This window comes from Podarcis melisellensis (assembly GCF_964234715.1).
Source record: "Podarcis melisellensis genome assembly, chromosome: 17".
Classification (NCBI taxonomy): Eukaryota; Metazoa; Chordata; class Lepidosauria; order Squamata; family Lacertidae; genus Podarcis; species Podarcis melisellensis.
The window spans coordinates 10,399,366-10,418,320 of record NC_138534.1 but is presented as its reverse complement, the minus strand read 5'-3'; the positions used below and the strand labels follow the sequence as shown (position 1 = coordinate 10,418,320).

The 18,955-nt window shown below is 46.4% G+C and overlaps 2 protein-coding genes and 1 long non-coding RNA gene across 4 annotated transcripts in view; 2 read left to right on the top strand and 1 right to left on the bottom strand.

Annotated features, from left to right (window-relative positions):
* RASAL3 (RAS protein activator like 3) overlaps positions 1 to 18,955 on the top strand; it is a 145,917-nt gene that overhangs the window by 61,367 nt on the left and 65,595 nt on the right. The window lies entirely within an intron of this gene.
* On the bottom strand, positions 281 to 8,567 carry LOC309360477. The gene is made up of 3 exons (XR_014164187.1): positions 8,473 to 8,567; positions 2,942 to 2,967; positions 281 to 310 (listed from the first exon to the last, which is right to left on the bottom strand). It is a non-coding gene; the product is annotated as an uncharacterized lncRNA (long non-coding RNA).
* PGLYRP2 (peptidoglycan recognition protein 2) lies at positions 6,191 to 18,306 on the top strand. The gene is made up of 5 exons (XM_081894404.1): positions 6,191 to 6,316; positions 10,770 to 10,879; positions 11,772 to 12,668; positions 14,654 to 14,864; positions 17,787 to 18,306. Exons 2-5 carry the CDS (start codon positions 10,819 to 10,821, stop codon positions 18,121 to 18,123), a joined length of 1,506 nt encoding a protein of 501 aa, XP_081750530.1. The 5' UTR covers positions 6,191 to 6,316; positions 10,770 to 10,818; the 3' UTR covers positions 18,124 to 18,306.

Sequence of the window (18,955 nt, the reverse complement as noted above, 5' to 3'; positions counted from 1 at the left end):
TCTATGGCTGCGCCGGGTTTACCTCAGGAGCTTCCTGCAGCCAATCCGAAGCTGTGCCAGTGTCACAGAAGTCAGTCCCTGCGTGGTGAGGCATCCGCGGCTTCTTTTCAGGGAAATGCCACACTGCACTCGTTTAGCTCAGTGCAGGGACTGACTGATGGGCAGCAGGGTCCACGGGCCGGATTTACGAACCTGGTGGGCCGCATCCAGCCCCCGGACCGTAGTTTGCTGACCCCTGCACTGGATGAATACCATATGCTGTTCAAAGTCTGATCCCAGCATTCGCAAGAAGAGATATCTGCATGAAATCCTTTGGGAAGAAGGGTAATAATAATATTATTGCAACATCTGCATAGACTGGCAGCAGCACTCCAGGACAGGAGCCTCTCGCAGTTGTACATGGAGATGCAAAGCAGATGAGCTCCAGCTTTCTCCCTTTCTTTCTATGCTTTTCTTCCTCTGCTGATCTTAAGATTCTTTCTTCTGCTCCTATAGAGCACTCCTATAGTGCTGTGTCTGCAGCAATCGGCAGACCTGTCACAGACCCTCCAAGTGTCCCTATTTTCCAGGGACAGTCCTAGATTTAGGGAAGCCATTCCTGTGTCTGATTTGGTCCTGGAATGTCCCACTTTTCCTCAGGACACCCCTATTTTCCTCTGAGAAATGTTGGAGGGTATGGGCTTATGCGACCTGCTAAGCCAAGGATATAAGTAACTCAACAACCTTCAGAAGATGCCTGAAGGCAGCCCTGTATAGGGATGTTTTTTAATGTTTAATATTTTATTATGTTTTTATATATGTTAGAAGCTGCTCAGAGTGGCTGGGGCAACTCAGTTAGGTGGGAGGGGTATAAATAATAAAATTATAATTATTATTATCATCATGGAATAGGGCACCTCTACTTTCATTGGCGAAATGTTGGAGGGTATGATATCAGCCTAATTTTGTCCCAACTAAACGTAAACTTTACTGTGACAGGAAGGTAAATGGATTTTCCGTGTGCTCTGGTTTCCATCATGGTGTCCCATTGTGCCAGAAGCGGCTTAGTCATGCTGGCTACATGACCTGAAAAGCTGTCTGTGGAAAAACGCCGCCTCTCTTGGCCTGAAAGCGAGATGCGTGCCACACCCCATAGTCGCCTTTGACCGGACTTAACCATCCAGGGGTCCTTTACCTTTAGCTTTTCCCCCAAGTAAAGTGGAATCTACACACACATAAAAAACCATTCTGAAAATGATTTTTAAAATAGCGTTTTTAAAAATACATTGAATTTTCCATAAGGCTCACCATCTCCATCTAGTGTCACAATGGATATTGCACTTAAAACACATTTAAAACGTTTTATTTGCAGCTGTATAGCCGAGTCCTAAGTTGATGGAAAAAGTTATTGAGATGTTCTAATAGTATGAAGGAAGAGTTTGGCTGAGGAAAATAATTGCTTTGGCTGTCACCAAACTCTTAGAATTCTTTGAGGACATCAGCAAATAGAATGGTCTATCAGACAGCTTACAGCTGGGCTTACAGCCAGGTTTTGGAAAATTGGCACCAAACCATCTTATGAAAACTTAGCTATCATGGGGCAAGGGGCCGTATCCTCTTTTTTTTGGGGGGGAAATAGTATTTTTTATTAATTTACAATTACAGTTGAATAATAGCCTCATTATAACAATATCAAATTATACCAAATTATATAATTTAGGTGGCCCCCTGCATGCTAGATTTGACGGTTTGATGTTTTTCTTTATTTCTGTATTCCAAAATCTTATTCATTTCAATTACATTCCAGTCAAAATAATAATCCCTTATACAACAGCTGCAGTATTAATAACTTCTATTTGTGTTGACACATGAAATGATTTATAGAGCTACAAGTGAGGCACTCAAACTATATCCTTGTTCTTCCTGTGTGTGGCAATTATTCTGTCTGTGGTGTTTCTTCCTGTCCTTGTAAAATGTTCTGTCTATGTTTTCCTGGTTGTTGCTGTTCTCCATCATGCCTTGGGCGGAGTTGATATCCCATTGTTGTTCCAGAAATTTCTCCATCACTCAGTCCTCATAGGGACTAAAAAATGTTTACAAAAATAGGAAGCTGATCAGGAATAAAGAAGCAGCTTTCATGATGAAAGAGACATTGGAATGTCTACAGTGGAACAATTTCTGTTTTATCTGTCCACTAATTATATGTTTATTGGCCTCATCCTGCCAGAATGCCCTTGCAAATAGCTAGGAGCCTGATGGAGTTACCTTGGCCTGCGGCCAAGACTTCTCTCTTTGTAGCAGCTATATAGATGAGGGAAGTTTGGCTTTTCAAACCCCTCCTGCACAACACTTGGAAACTTACTATTTGTGCTGCACCCCTGGCTCCCTTGGCAATGCTCTAACAAGGGTGTTTTTAAGCATTCGTTTAAAGCAATGCCATATCAGTCCTCCCAACATTTCGGTCCTTCAGCTTCACGAATACTCTTGAATGAATGAATCTTTATTTGCCACGGACAGAATAATTGCCACACAGAGGAAGAAAAATGATATACCGGTAGTTGGAGTTCCTCACCTGCAGCTCTTTATTTGCTGTGGCCATCAGCCATAGCAATAAAACAACAATATACAGTGGTACCTCGGGTTAAGTACTTAATTCGTTCCGGAGGTCTGTTCTTAACCTGAAACGGTTCTTAACCTGAAGCACCACTTTAGCTAATGGGGCCTCCCGCTGCTGCCATGCCACCGGAGCATGATTTCTGTTCTCATCCTGAAGCAAAGTTCTTAACCCGAGGTAATATTTCTGGGTTAGCGGAGTCTGTAACCTGAAGCGTATGCAACCCGAGGTACCACTGTACAAAGAATAGGAATAAAAAGTCAGTAACATAAAATACATTTTAGGGTTTTGAATCAATAGTCAAATAGTGGATCTTATTCTGATTGCCCCAGCTAGAAACCTTACAACCTTTACTGTCACCTGCTCATCTTGATCTGCCAAGAGAAAGGACACTGTGGCAGTGGTTGGGCCACCCGGAACGGACAATAAAAGAGGAGTGATAATGTCATTCCTCAAGTCTTTATAAAGAGTGCAAGCCAGAAGGGTATGCGCCACCAATTCGGTACTGCCATCTCCACAGGAACATACCGGTAAGCGCTTTTCGTGTGGAATCTGTTGGAATCATCCCTCAAGTACAGCCGAGGGCAATACATTCAATCACGAATACTTTTTGGCAGCATTCCTCTACCTTTGTTGACTTCCGACCTCCGCCCGTACAGTCAGTGTTTTTCCATTCTTACAACACAGCTTAACCCGCAAAGCCTGATCTGGCCTTATTGCCTCATAGTACCCTACATTAAAGAATGGCTTATACATCTGTAAACCTGGAAACTGGACAAGACCAGAAATGTCAACTAAAAGGAGGGAAACGATGTGCTACGTGCATGCAACCAACCGCTACCCTTTCTATTACTGGCATTCAGTATTTCATTCGGCGTCAAAATGGCGCTAGCTGCTGTGCGGAACAAAAGAAGCCGTGTGGTATCAGCTCGGAGGACTTGCAGTCATCCCTAGATAAGCAGGTAGGTGGAGTTTAGTTAGGTCATTGCAGTGACCCAGGAGGACCTTAACAGTCCTTAAAGGAATGATGCGACTCTTTCAGATCTGGACGGACCGGAACAGGCATTACCTGCAATTAATACTCTGACATTTATTTATTTTGTTTCGCAAGCTTTAGATACTGCTCGATTGTAATAACACCTGGAAGCAATTAAGTAATAAAAGGCTAAAATGACAAATTTTCAGGGAACAATCTATCTCATCCGGCAATAAGTCATTGGTCTCTTAGGGATTCTCCACCTTAAGCAAATCTGGATTTAGTTGCATGAAGCTCACTGGAAGATAACCACTCATCCAGCCCCAGGGGGATTGTGGGAATAAAATGGAACGGAGAGAACTATGTTTATGGCCTTGAGCTCCTTGAAGAAAAGGCAAAATATAAATGTAGGCAATAAATATGATGCAACATGGTAATTACCCGCAGATCTTAACTAAATTGCAGCACCTGACCTCCACTATCGCTATGTCATGTTTGGTGTCAATGCTGGCCAGCAAATCAACATTGGACTAAAGTTCTGTTTGTGGCAACTGATTGGTTGCCTTCCTCTTCCCATGTTCCAGCTTGTCGATATCCTTGTTAAACTGAGGTGCCCAGAACCCGTCACAGGACTCCAGGTGTGGTTCACAACTGCACAGATCTGGAGATGCCGAGTGGGGATCAGTGGCTAGCCTGGAGATTCTGGGGGCTAGATCCATAGGGGCACCAGTTGCCTATGGTTGTTCAAGAAGAGACTCTATGGCGCACAGAAACGTTGGCCTCCATTAACAATCACGGGGCTGTGTTGCTGAGGGAAAACATTCTCTCCCTAATCTAGAAGTAAAATATCTGTAAGCTAGAAAGAAAGTTAGGCCTCTTAGCTGCTGTGGGTTTGTTGGGTTAGGAGTCAATACAGAGATGTTTCTATGCTAATGAATAGAGCAGGTAATTGAGTGAGCAAATGTGTTTTCTTTCTCTTTTTTAAATAATATTTTTGTTAGTTTTCAATTACAATCCAATAATAGCCTCATTATATCAATACTAATTTATTACAGTGGTACCACCATTTACGTCCACCCTGTCTTCTGTCCATTGTGGTGAACGGATTACTTCTGGGTTTGCTGCTTACGCATGCACAGAAGTGCTAAATCACGCTTCACGCATGTGCACAAGTGCAAAACTGCTCCGTGTGTGCACACAGAAATGTGCTTTGTTGAGCATCGCTTTCGTCAGGCGTCCAGGGCTCTGGGACAGATCCTGGACTCAAAACAAGGTACCACTGTATACAATTATTATTACCAATCGTTCAAATACAGATTTAGATAATTTGGATAAAGTGGGCCCTCGCGTGCTAGAATTGGTGGCTTGATTATTTTCTTTATTTCTGCGTTCCAAAATCTTATTCATTTCCATTACATTTCAGTCATAATAATAATCCCTTATAAAACAACTGCGATATTAATAACTTCTATTTGTGTTGACACATTAAATGATTTATAGAACTACAAGTGAGGTACTCAAACTATATCCTTATTCTTCCTGCACGTGGCAATTATTATGTCCGTGGTGTTTCTTCCTGTCCTTGTAAGATGTTATGTCTTTTTGTCCCCCGGTTGTTTCTGTTCTCCATCATGCCTTGGGCAGAACTGATATCCCATTGTTCCAGAAAATTCTGCATCGCTCCATCCCATACTTCATTGTTTTGCAACTTTAACAACAGCTGCAATAGTTACTCTGTCCCAAGAAATAATCTGTTGTCACCATTTTTCTTCTCGGCCTGGGAAGCAGAGTGGTCTTTCAAACTGCAGATGACTCATTAAAAAACCTTATCAGTTCCTTGGCAAGTTCACAGACTCCTTTCATCCTGCCTTCCAACTGAAGATATATGAGCAATTATACTTCCAATTAAATTAAATTCAAAGTCCTCTGCGTTATTCAGTTCGCTCCATAAATAATAAACAATGGGGAAGAGTCAGCTCTACAATCGTACATTGGTTTTCAAACGGCTTAGTTCTCGAACATTTTGACTCCCTTATGCTGCAAACCTGGAAGTGACTGTTCCGGTTTGGGAACTATTTTTGGAAGCTGAACGTCTAATGAGGCTTCCGCAGCTTCTGATAGGCTGCAGGAGCTTCCTGCAGCCAATCAGAAGCCGCGCTTTGGTTTCCGAATGTTTTGGAAGTCAAACGGACTTCTGGAACGGATTCCATTCAACTTCCAAGGTACGACTGTAATGTGTTTTCTCCCCATCCTCTGCACATGGTGGACACTTTCATCAGCAAACACAGAACATCATCTTCTTCTCCACTGACTGAATCCACCAGGCATAATTTCTGCCACTTTGGAGATGCCGAGGAAATGAAACCCTTACCCTGCTGCCTCGGTTTCCCCACCCTCAGATACCAAAGGATTGCGTGCCTTCATGTGTTGTCCTACTTTGTTTAGGTTCCTTGTGTCAATAATGTGCCTCCCAGCAGAACACTGCCAAATCCCTGCTTGGAGCGCTTAGGGGATCTCCCTCAGCAGGTCAACAAGGTCAGAGCGCTGGGAATTCCTCCAAGCAGAGGGGTTGGGTAGCTCACCCACGTTGACAGAGCAGGTTTGCTAGCGGTGCAGAAACGGCAGCCTGTCACATCTGAATGTGGGGAAATTGCTTGGGTAAGGCTGGCCGGCTGTCGGGAATGGTATAAGATCCCTGAGCCCAGGTAGCTGGCAGCATTACCACACTGGTTCCCTGCATGAGGAAGGTAAGCATCCATTTTCCAATTAGAACATTAGCAGTGGCAAAGTTTTTATTGGTGGCTGAAAGAACCAATGATCCCTATATTCTGAACAAAATGCTTGTTTAACCTGGAGGTAGGCTGTATGAATTGTGTATTGCTTTGTAACAATTTGTTGGGTCTCTGGACTGTAATAAAGATTGTTGTTGTTGTTGTTGTCCAGTTAGATAGCATAGGGGAATGACTCTTGCGGGCTTTGGTGATGGGATTGCACAGAGAGCATTGTGCATAGAGGTGCCCTCTTCATCTTTCTCCTCCCCTAAAAGAGGACAGGCTATTCTCCCCACGGCTACTGCACTCACCAGGAGTTCAGTCCTAAATGATTTTGCAAACTCCCTATTTTCTGGTTCTAGGTCTCCTCTGCATCTCACCCTTGTTGTTGTTTAGTTGTTTAGTCGTGTCCGACTCTTCGTGACCCCATGGACCAGAGCACGCCAGGCACTCCTGTCTTCCACTGCCTCCCGCAGTTTGGTCAAACTTATGCTGGTAGCTTCAAGAACACTGCCCAACCATCTCGTTCTCTGTCGTCCCCTTCTCCTTGTGCCCTCAATCTTTCCCAACATCAGGGTCTTTTCCAGGGGGTCTTCTCTTCTCATGAGGTGGCCAAAATATTGGAGCCTCAGCTTCAGGATCTGCCCCTCCAGTGAGCACTCAAGGCTGATTTCCTTAAGAATGGATGTGTTTGATCTTGCAGTCCATGGGACTCTCAAGAGTCTCCTCCAGCACCATATTTCAAAAGCATCAATTCTTTGGCGATCAGCCTTCTTTATGGTCCAGCTCTCACTTCCATACATCACTATTGGGAAAACCATAGTTTTAACTACCGTATATGGACCTTTGTCAGCAAAGTGATGTCTCTGCTTTTTAAGATGCTGTCTAGGTTTGTCATTGCTGCATCTCACCTTAGCTGTGCCAAAACTGTTGTGATCCCATAAATTCCAGGGATTTTATGCCCTTGAGTGAAATGGCTGTGGAGTGGAGAATCCCTGTAGGAGGACTTTTCCAGGGCAGCACTGAATAGCTTTTCTCTGTTGCGTTTAGTAAGCTGAAATGTAGAATTACAAAATTCTTCCTTTTACAAATAGAAAACCCATAGGGGCTACTGTGGTGGAAAGGAAGCTATGCTGAAATGCAGCTTCCTCACCCCCAGAAACCCTACAAAGACATGAGTGATTCCACTGCTATAGAAGTCTGCCGGGTGCTGTAATAAGCACATAAATGCTGCAGTTACTTGCCCAAAGGAATGTTATTTCTGGATTTAACTGACAAGAACAGGGAGGGATCAGGAATATACGAGTAATCTGGATAGGGAGACAGGTTTTACTAAAGAAGCGAGGAAAATGGAATTCTGGTTTCCAAACTTACAGAAGAAAGAAGGCGTTTGTCACCTATGTTCTATCAACATGAGGACTAGAATCCTGAAATAACAACTGGATTCTGCGTCAGAGGCCATCTGCTGCAGATTCTGAGATATACACCCTTGCCCGTGCCATGGCTTTCATCAGAAGGGGCACACTTTTTTTTGGTGATGTTCTAAGCTTTGATCTAACCACAGTATCCTTGTTGAATTTTGAGGTGGGCGGGTAGGAGGAATAACGACCAAGCCCCTCTTGCAAAGAGAGGAGGAAAATGAAGTTGTTGTGCAGTGAGCAAGTTGTTAATAATTGTTTATATTCTGCTGGGAGAGGCCTAGAGTGGCTGGGAAAACCCAGCCAGATGAGTAGGGAATTAATAATTAATTTTTAAAAAATTAATAGTGGGTTGTGATGCCTAGGTCCAGATTAAGATGTGTAGGATGAAGGACAGAATATAAATTTAATCAATCAATTAATAAATAAATAAATAGAAGAAGCAGCTGGATAGGCAGTCCAGCCTAAATTCTTTCTCTCTTTGTAGGAGAAAGACACAGTGAGTGGAACATGACTTTTTTTAATGAATTGAGGCCAACTGGGTGCAATCATTGCCACTAGAAAACTGAATGAAAATTGTGCATGGGGATGTGTCAACTCTGCGTACAACCAGCTAGTTTCTTGCAGGTGCCACCAGTGGCTTTGAATTAAGAGTTTTTGATGACACCACCGCAAACGACTTAAAAAACAGTGTGAAGCGAGACAGGTACCTACCGTAATTCTGTTGCTCGAAACCAGCAGCCTGCAGAAAAGGAGCTGGTTTGTGCAGGAGCGAAGTAGTTGCTGCATGCCCAGCAACTGTAAGACTCAGCCCTTGGCATGAGTCATGCTGCCTTCTGCACATTCAGGGAGGCAAACAAGCATACCCATTTGGGTTATGAGGGAGGAAAGTTCACAGAGTTACAAAATTACCCCTCAGATAGATAACAGAGAACTTTGTTTATTCTTGGAAAGGCATGTACCGTATCTGGTGAAATTGAATGATTTAGATAGGACTGAACAGGGTAGGAGACCAGTGTGTGTGTGTGTGTGTGTGTGTGTGTGTGTGTGTGTGTGTTCAGACTTGCTGCTAAATCATTTTTAGGCTAGGGGTGATTCCTCCCTGATGGGAAGAATAGTTGCACCAAGCAGGGAACACACTTCTTTTCTTGGAAGGATATGTATTCTTAATGTTGTACAGTGGTACCTCAGGTTACAGATGCTTCAGGTTACAGACACTTCGGGTTACAGACTCCGCTAACTCAGAAATAGTACCATGGGTTAAGAACTTTGCTTCAGGATGAGAACAGAAATCGCACAGCAGCGGTGTGGCAGCAGCGGGAGGCCCCATTAGCTAAAGTGGTACCTCAGGTTAAGAACAGTTTCAGGTTAAGAACAGACCTCCAGAACGAATTAAGTACCCAAGGTACCACTGTACTAAGTGTCCTTCTAGATACCTGCTTCTGCCAGGTAATGTCCCCACTCCCAGTCTGGCTTTTATTTTTAGAAGCTAGAGAAGTGCAAAAAATGACACTTCTGGAATCAGTAAGGGTCTGGTACAAGGGCTCCTTCTTCCATGTGTTTCCGTTAAGTTTGTTTCAGGGTTGATCTGCACATTTCCTGCATCTTCAGACTATAGGCAATCCATCATAGCTGCAATACTGGGTGCCTCAGGGACGCTGGTGACGCTGTGGTGTAAACCACTGAGACTCTTGGGCTTGCCAATCAGGTCGGTGGTTCGAATCCCCATGACTGGGTGAGCTCCTGTTGCTCTGTCCCAGCTCCTGCCAACCTAGCAGTTTGAGAGCATGCCAGCGTGAGTAGATAAATAGGTACCGCTGTGGCGGGAAGGTAAACAGCATTTTCGTGCGCTCTGGTTTCTGTCACGGTGCCCTGTTGTGCCAGAAGTGGTTTACTCATGCTGGCCACATGACCTGACAAGCTGTCTGTGGACAAACACTGGCTCCCTCGGCCTGAAAGGGAGATGAGCGCCGCAACCCCATAGTCACCTTTGACTGGACTTAACCATCCAGGGGTCCTTTGCCTTTACCTTTCACTGGGTGCCTGTTTGCTGCTGTTCTGCAAGCCTAGCAAGGTCCAAACTGACAGTTCCCCTCACAAAAATATGCTCCATTGCATGTTCTGAGCAAGCCAAGCTGATGTAATACTTACACCACAATCCTAACCGCATCTACTTGGAAGTAAGTCCCCCTGAAGGACGATAGGGCTTACTCCTGGGTAAGTGGGGCTAGTCCCTAGTCCTGTATGCACTTATCTGGGAGTGAGGCCTATTTAACTCAATGGGATTCTTTCTGGGCAGACATGTATATGATTGTGGTAGTAACTGAAATGCAGTGTTACATCTAGAGAAAGTTTGGCTGTGTATGTCACTGAGGAGTAATAAGAGGAAAAAAATATGTGTTGGTCAGCGGCATTCATGGACAGCTGTTGTTGCAAGGCTCTTTTCAAGGAGAAGTCAGACATACGGTGCATTGCACTAATCTAATCTAATCCAGAAGTCACCAAGGTTATGTGTGACCTCATAGCAGGATCTTTCATATCCAGGAAAGAACGCTGTCTTGTCACAGCTGCCTCCTGAATACCCTGAACAAAAGCCAGGTTCAAAAATAAGCTATGCACTTGACCGTTCTTTCACTAATAAAATACAATGGAAAGTTTTTTTAAACAGTTCCAAGAACATTCTGCACACATGTGTATCTCTGGACAGCTTTCTAGGTATTTCCAGATCAATTGCAGCAGAACAGGGTACAAAAAAATATTAGAACTTGTGGAACATCAGCATTTGCTTTGCAAAACCATTCGAGGGTCCTTAAAAAGCCACTTTCTACAGAGCTTCTCAAGTGAAGAGGTGAAATTTGCATGTTCTGAAGACAGGCTTTGCCATTCAGGGGGGCGGTATGAGCTGGGGATGTTGTGAACCACTGCCTTTCCTCATTGGCCTCCAGCTCACATTCTGCAGTCCAGCCCCTTGACATTTATTTGTTTTTCCCCTCCATGCTTCATTGCTTCAGGTGCCAGCTGGCTCCTCAATCAAAGGCTGCACTTCACCCAGCAGACGAGATGTTGCTACCATGGCTGAGCCTCGTACCTGTGCTTTTCTGTGTCTCCGCGGACAGTACAGGTAAGACTCGACCAATATGTACCCAGAGCTGTGCTAGCTCTGTTCTCACAAAGCCTCTGGGGTGACAAACAAATGAGTTTGAGAAGGACAGAAGGGAATGGGTAGGGGCCTGAATTCTGTTTGAAATCACGGGTGTCCAGGTCTTAAAGTCTCGGCCAGGGAATCTGCTTCTAGCCCTGCCTCAAAACTTCCACTATTCCTGCATGCTTTTGCCGGATGAATAACCAGAAAGCCTCGTGAGCGCTATTCATTTCTGTTTTAACTCTCTCTCTTCACAAAGGGCATGTCCTGATAGACCTAATATGAGTCAGCCAATATGGGTACCAACAGCTGACTTGCATTAGCTGAGCAGTGTGTTAATTTTACAGTCCTGGCATCGGTTGCCAAAGGGCAGCCCAGTTCATTCAGGTGTAGGCTACAATCCTGTACCTACTTACCTGGTGGTTGCCTGATTTTCCTCTGTGCCAGCCCAGCCCTTGCCACCAACACCTCCAGGCGGGTGGGCACAGAGCTTATGCACCAGCCCATGCCTTGCCACCAGAGCCAAGCCGGGCTGCACTGTGCCATCTGCCTGCCTGTGGAGGGAGGAGACCAGCCGTCAATACAGCCCTTGACAAGTGAATACCCCCAGTGCTGGCTGAGCAGCCATTCAGTGAGAGACCCCCTTGCCTGGGGGCACCTGGTTTGCACACCCTGAAAACCATGTGCCCGGGGCTATGCCTCCCCCTGACCCCATGCTATGCCCCTGGGTCCGCGCTTTTTTGGTCCGTGTCTGAGCACTTCTGCCAATGCCACTTTCCCCACAGAAACCTGCTTTTTAAAATCTTCTTTCTCCTGTCCTACTGTCTGCTTGCTCGCTCCAATTGTGATATTTCAATCCTGCCTTTTCCAGATTATTTGACATTGCACATGGACTCTGTGACTGGAGTTTTGGAAGACTTTGAATCCCAGCTGAGAAGGACCCCGGACCAGACTGTGACAGAGCTTTTCCGGGAGCTGGAGTGTTGCGAGGGCGAGCTCTGCCAGCTTCTCCTCGGCCCCGTGACTTCGGCGCCCTCAGACGTGTCTTATTTGAGTGAGCAGCAGAGCATTTTCCTCAAAAACCTGGTGAACCACGAGGTTGACGCCTCCTTGGTAGAACATGGGGTAGTCTTGACTCCTGATGGGACTACAGTTTCGCTGAGTCCTCTTCTTGCTGGGATAGCTGCCGGGCTCCAGAGGAGCCATAAGGAGACTCTGCGTGCCACACCTTTGATCGCCAACTCCACCAATAGTTCTGTGGTAGAGCTACCCCTTACTCTGGAGCCCCTCTTTGCCACAACGATTGCCATGGACCTCGGCAAAGCCTTTCTCCTCTTTCACACCAACCAAAGCCAGGTGGCCCTGGGACCAGACGGCTGCTGGGACAGCATCTCTGCACCTCAAAAATTCACCTTGATGGGGGCTCCCTCGACTCTTCCAGATGCTTTTATCAATGGTGCAATGGATGGCCTCATTCTAGGTACTTACTTGGCAGAGAAAGCAGATCCGCCATCCAACATCAGTGTCCTGCTGAAGGACTATTATGGTGGAGAGGGCCTGGGAGGCGAAAGTCCGATGCAGAGCAACTTCCGACGAAAGAACTTTGCAGCTCTGGTGAGCGAGGAAAAGCTGAGGATGCAAGTAGAGGATTCTCTCCTCCTGCTCCGGAGGCTGAATGAAAGCAACCCCTTGTTTGATGGCCTCACAAATGAAGAACTGAGATCCATCGCAAACCAGGCTGTAGAAGAATTCACGGCTTTGTATGTAGGTATGGATCACATGTGGGAAACCATATCTCCAGAACGGATTTATTCCTGTCTCCTGTGTACTTAGGCTGGAGAACTACATTGGCAAAATTAAAAGAAGGGCACATTTTGAAGGATGGGTGCGCTTTGGTTCTCAGATTGTTTCGAAAAGGGCAATACATTCTGCTGCAAATGCACACTAAATCAAATCTCTTCCCACATCCCTTGTTAGAGGTCCTTAAATGTAAAGATACTTCTCCCTACTAGTTCTCTGTTTGTCTCCTACCCTATTCCACCCTAAACAAGAGATCCTCTTACTACATAGATGGGATGTTGCCCACATGTACTTCTTTTCAAAGCCCTTTGTTCACTTGGTTCATTTATTTAACATAATCATATCCCACTTTTCTGCTAAGACCTTTGGAGCAAATTACACAGACTCTCATTTTGTGGAGGGAAAGGGGAAGAGTAGAGGACATGCATCACTCCAACCCATGTGCAAAACATTTGGGGCTGCTTGCTTGCCTCCCTTGACCCCTCCCCATCCGCCACCCCCTTGCCTCTCCTAATGGCCGGCCAGCCTGCCTCCTCCCAGCTGCCCTTGTTCAAACGTGCTCAGAAATGGTGCCAAAAAGGAGGAAGGCACCAACTTGCACAAAATATTGTGTGTCCCCCCCCCTAAATATTTTATTGGAGGGGCAAAGGGGCCAGGGCCCCATAGAGTTGGTGCCTATGACATTAGCAATGTGGACCAGGGGTCAACAAGGTTTACCTCACCTGGGCCGGTTCACTCCAGCAGAGATCCATCCATGGGCCGGATTGCAGTTGTGCCCGCGATTTCCGACATCTGTGCATGTGCAGACACGATTTCCGGCACCGCGGAAGTGAGTCCCTGCGCCACTCTGCGTCGGTTTAGTGCAGAACGCAGGGACTCACCGAGCGGGCAGCTTGAATCGGGGCGGCTCATGGGCCAGTTAAACGACCCTTGTGGGCCGCTTGTGGCCCATGGACCTTAGGTTGCCTACCCCGATGTAAACTGTACATGAACACATACCTTTCAAGTATCCCGATTTGAGTGGGAACTCCTGGAATTATGGAAGCCATCCTTGCTTCTGGCTGCATTCTGGGATGTCCCCGTTTGGGGTCCATTGCTCTAGCACGAGTCAGCTGCCTCCCGTAAGAGCTTGGGACCAATTCTGATCACTAGGATGTTGGAGGGTATGTGATCGCAAAATGTAACCGGGTAGGGGGGACCATATGAGCCTGGTTTATCCTGATGCACAAGGATAGCTCAGGGTGAAATCACATAGCAGCTCTAAGCACATGGAGAGCTGGTTGTCTGTGATCTGGCCCTAGGATGCAGGTGGCACTGTGGTCTAAACCAGTGTTTCCCAAACTTGGGCCTCCAGCTGTTTTTTGGACTACAACTCCCATCATCCCTAGCTAGCAAGACCAGTGGTCAGGGATGATGGGAATTGTAGTTCAAAAACAGCTGGAGGTCCAAGGTTGGGAAACACTGGTCTAAACCATTGAGCCTCTTGGGCTTGCTGATCAGAAGGTCGGTGGTTCAAATCCCTGTGACAGGGTGAGCTCCTGTTGCTCTGTCCCAGCTCCTGCCAACCTAGCCGTTCGAAAGCACGCCAGTGCAAGTAGATAAATAGGTACCGCTGTGGCGGGAAGATAAATGGCATTTCCAAGCACTCTGGTTTCTGTCACGGTGTCCTGTTGTGCCAGAAGTGGTTTAGTCATGCTGGCAACATAACCTGACAAGCTGTCTGTGGACAAACGTCGGCTCCCTCAGCCTGAAAGCGAGATAAGCACTACAACCCCATAGTACCTTTGACTGGACTGATCCATCCAGGTGTCCTTTATCTACCCTCACCGAGGAGCTGTGCCTCAAATAACACCTTCGTCCTACAATTTGCCCCTCCACCAAGAAGACATGCTGGCTGACCTGCTTTTTAACTGCATGACCTACTTTATCGGCCATGTTCTTCTCCCTTCACAGAGTGTCCTGCAATCATCCCACGGTGCATGTGGGGTGCCCGACCCTACAGAGGAATACCCACGCAGCTTCAGTTGCCCCTGGGCTTCGTATACATCCACCACACTAGCACCCCTGCAAAGCCATGCCGAAGCTTCCCATCGTGTGCAGCGGACATGCGCTCGATGCAGAGATTCCACCAGGATTTCCGTGGCTGGGATGACATTGGCTACAGGTAAGCACAGTCCTATTGCAATACACAACTGGGAATGGACAGATCTGTCACCTGTTCAGAGTTGTTTTCATAGGTTTTTCATTCCATTTCTGCATTAATGTGCATTAAAAAATTCAAAGCAATGCTTTCTAAACCCTATCTAAATGTGTATTTTCTCTCACCATGCATATCTAAAGGCAGATTCCAATCAACTTAAGCTGCGAAATAACTGTCTTGCAACCTTTGAAGAAGTGCAGAATCTGGTGGATAACTTAGTTCTCATTTGTGTGTTAGGGTGGATCTAAACACAGATCTAAACCACAGAGCGTAGGGCTTGCCGGTCAGAAGGTCGGCGGTTTGAATCCCTGCAACGGGGTGAGCTCCCGTTGCTCGGTCCCTGCTCCTGCCCACTTAGCAGTATGAAAGCACGTCAAAGTGCAAGCAGATAAATAGGTACCTCCAGCAGGAAGGTAAATGGTGTTTCCGTGCACTGTTCTGATTCGCCAGAAGCAGCTTAGTCATGCTGGCTACATGACCCGGAAGCTGTACGTCAGCTCCCCCGGCAAATAAAGCAAGATGAGTGCCGCAACCCCAGAGTCGTCCACGACTGGATCTAACAGTCAGGGGTGCCATTACCTTTAAACACAGGTAAGCAACACTATAAATAAGCCAGAAATTACATCGTTTTAACATAACAAAATAAAAAATCTCTATGGAAAATAGCATTTTAAAATTTTTCCTCTCTGGCACCATCTGGTGTTACATGTTTATATAGCATTCAAATTGCTGTTTCTTTGCTAATGTAGCTGAGTCCTTATTCCACCCAGGGCATATCAAGGCCATTTAATTAATAAGTATCAATGAATATCAAATTCTTCAAACATCCCTATGTTTGATGCACCGTAGGCTCAGAGAAGATTTCCCAGTGCAGAATCCTGCGAAAGGTGAATTGAGTTCTGGAAGCTGGGTTGAAATTGCAGTTGGATGTCCTTCCCATCCCAACCCATGCCGTTCTTGGCTAAAAATAAACGAATGAGGCCTAGTTCTCTGTGTTTCAGGTGCACCACTTAACTTCAGACTGCTGGTGGTGGCTCATTTAAATAAATAACTAAAAACGCTGCACAAAGCATCATATGGCAAAGCCAGTCTAGAACCCATTTCCAGACTTCTAGTTTGGGGATGTTTTTGCATGGTTGTTGAGCATGCCATCATGCCAGGTGCCTTCTCACCTATGGCCTGAAGCGATACCTTCCAAACTAAAGTTTATTACCACACCAAGAACTATGAAATTCCCAAATCAAGAAAAGGATCATAATCTAGTCCAGCTTCTGATCCCAAAAGCTTAATTTCACTCCTTTTGACACTGGAGTATAAGACTAGATTTCATGGAACACGTGGGCTTTTTTTCATCTGGAACTCATCGGAACTCAGTTCCAGCACTTCTCAGGTGGGAGACATTGTCATTATAAGAGAATGAGGGAGGTGTTCAGGATGAGTTCCTGCACCTCTTTTTCTAGAAAAAATAGCACGGTGAAACCGGTTGAATAGCCCACCTTTCAACTGGAAAACGAGATTGCAGACTGGTTTTTACTATCAACCACAGAGCCTAGGACTTGCTGGTTCGAATCCCTGCGACGTGGTGAGCTCCCTTTGCTCAGTCCCTGCTCCTGCCAACCTAGCAGTTTGAAAGCACGTCAAAGTGCAAGTAGATAAATAGGTACCACTCGGGCAGGAAGGTAAACGGCGTTTCCGTGCGCTGCTCTGGTTCACTAGAAGCGGCTTAGTCATGCTGGCCACATGACCCGGAAGCTGTATGCCAGCTCCCTCGGCTAGTAAAGCGAGATGAGCGCCATAACCCCACAGTCGGTCATGACCGGACCGAATGGTCAGGGGTCCCTTTACCTTTACCTTATGCAAAGCTGTGGGCAGCGTTCAAGTAGCACATCCTGTCCGCACAAACATTTCTGCTTCTGCTATGGGACTGTCCTGCTTCTACCCCTGCATGTGCCCCACACCCTCCCCAAATCTGATCCAGAGCATTGTGAAAGCCCCAGACACATATTTAGGGGACATGCAGGGGTAGGAGAGGGGGTGACTGTTCCATTGTGCAAGTGGAAATTTATTTAATGATAAATTTTTATATGCTGTCCATCTGACTGGGTTGCCCCAACCACTCTGGGTGGCCTCCAACAAATTAAACACATCAAGCACAGTAAAACATGATGATAGGCATTGTTTGGATGGGGGGCTTTTATCCATTTCCGCAGTCACTCACTCACTCACTCACTCAATCAGTAGCTGAACTGGGTTCCACACATTCCACACAGTCACAAAAACAAATGAACCGAAAAAGCCTCAAAAGCAAAAATGCAAAATAAATAGCGAAAACGAAAGCGCCAAACTTAATCCGTTCCAGAAGTCTGTTTAGCTTCTGAGATGTTCAAAAACCGAGGCGCAGCTTCTGATTGGTGCAGGTGCCCCGGAAACAATAGCTGACAGCAGCATTGGTCAATCGGCTTCCGAAAATGGTTGAAAAACTGGAACACTTACTTCTGGGTTTCCAGCGTTTGAGAACCAAGGTACCACAGTATATATATATATACAGTCATACCTTGGGTTAAATGTGCTTCAGGTTGAGCATTTTCAAGTTACGCTCCACAGCAACCGGGAAGTAACGGAGCATGTTACTTCCGGGTTTCACAGCTTGCACATGCACAGACGCTCAAAATGACATCACGCGCATGCGTGGAAGCGACAAAACGTGACCCGCGCATGCGCAGACGCACAGTCACGTCTTACGTTCTATTAAGAATGTGAACGGGGCTCCGGAACGGATCCCGTTCGCATCCAGAGGTACCACTGTGTATATATATAGAGAGAGAGAGAATGACAGCAAGGCTGAGCTCCTTGGTAAGACAACACTTATCTTCTATCCTTGCACAGCTATATTGCCGGAGGTGATGGATACATCTACCAGGGGAGAGGCTGGCACTGGGTAGGAGCGCACACACGAAGCTACAACACCAAAGGCTACGGCATCAGCTTCATCGGGGACTACATGGAGGCGCTGCCAGACGCCCACAGCATGGAACTGGTGAAGAACAATTTCATAAAGTGTGCCGTGAGGGGCTCCAAGCTGCAAGCCAACTACACCATCCATGGGCATCGCCAGATGGGGAACACCCTATGCCCGGGAGACAGACTCTTCAAAGAGATTCAAACCTGGAAAGGTTTCACAGTGAGGTGCTTTACAGACAAGGGTGTTCGTCGCTGCATCTGACATAGAGCTCCCTGATGTTGTTTCCTGATGTGAAAGTCTTCAAGAACCCATCATCCCACAGACTGGGGGAAGAGTGCTGTCAATGCCCAAGTCCAACACCAGGGGGCGGCTGTTCAACACCTGCAAGGAAGCCATGGCCGAATTCAAAATCCTTAAGCAAAATAAATGATGACGGTCATACAATACTTTGATTTGAAAATTTGGGGACTGCAAATATAAGATCCATGGGACTATGGTGGGGGGCAGTGGTGTGGAAGAAAGGGACTGAAAATAATGAAGGAATGCAGCTGGAGGTGAACTAGAGAAATCTGCCCAAGAATTACACAGCCAGCCCACTGTGTGCCTCTGCTCCTCTCTGCAAGGGCAAAGATACAGAATAGAGATACAGACAGTGGGGTAGCGTGGGGGGTGCAGGGGGGGGGCGGCTGCACCGGGCGCAACATCTGGGGGTTAGGGGGCGCAAATCCACGGGTTAGGGGGTGCAAATTACTTGCCTTGCCCCGGGTGCTGACAACCCACGCTACGCCACTGGATACAGAGCCAGCCACTGAAAAAAGGCACTTTCATGTGCAAATTTTGTGTTTGTAATGATAACAAAATGCCGTCCCAAATCAGAACAGGGCAATACCATGCTATATCCAAGGCAGATTTGGGGGGGGGGGGTAGACCCTGCAACTATGACATCCAATGAAAGGGAAGAGGTGGGAGAGGATGCCAGATTTTGGCATCGCCCAGGGTGCCACTGAAATTTGAGCTCTGCCACAGCTATATCATCAGCCCCGGACCTGAAAGCCATAGGGGAGATTGCACCATTTCACATCTAGCTACATGT

What these genes read in the sequence shown, in the direction of transcription:
- PGLYRP2 (XM_081894404.1), top strand. Translation starts at nt 10,819, where the DNA reads ATGTTGCTACCATGGCTGAGCCTCGTACCTGTGCTTTTCTGTGTCTCC. An exon ending in TGTCTCCGCGGACAGTACAG is followed by an intron (nt 10,880 to 11,771) that starts GTAAGACTCGAC and finishes TGCCTTTTCCAG; the next exon opens with ATTATTTGACATTGCACATG. An exon ending in ATTCACGGCTTTGTATGTAG is followed by an intron (nt 12,669 to 14,653) that starts GTATGGATCACA and finishes CTCCCTTCACAG; the next exon opens with AGTGTCCTGCAATCATCCCA.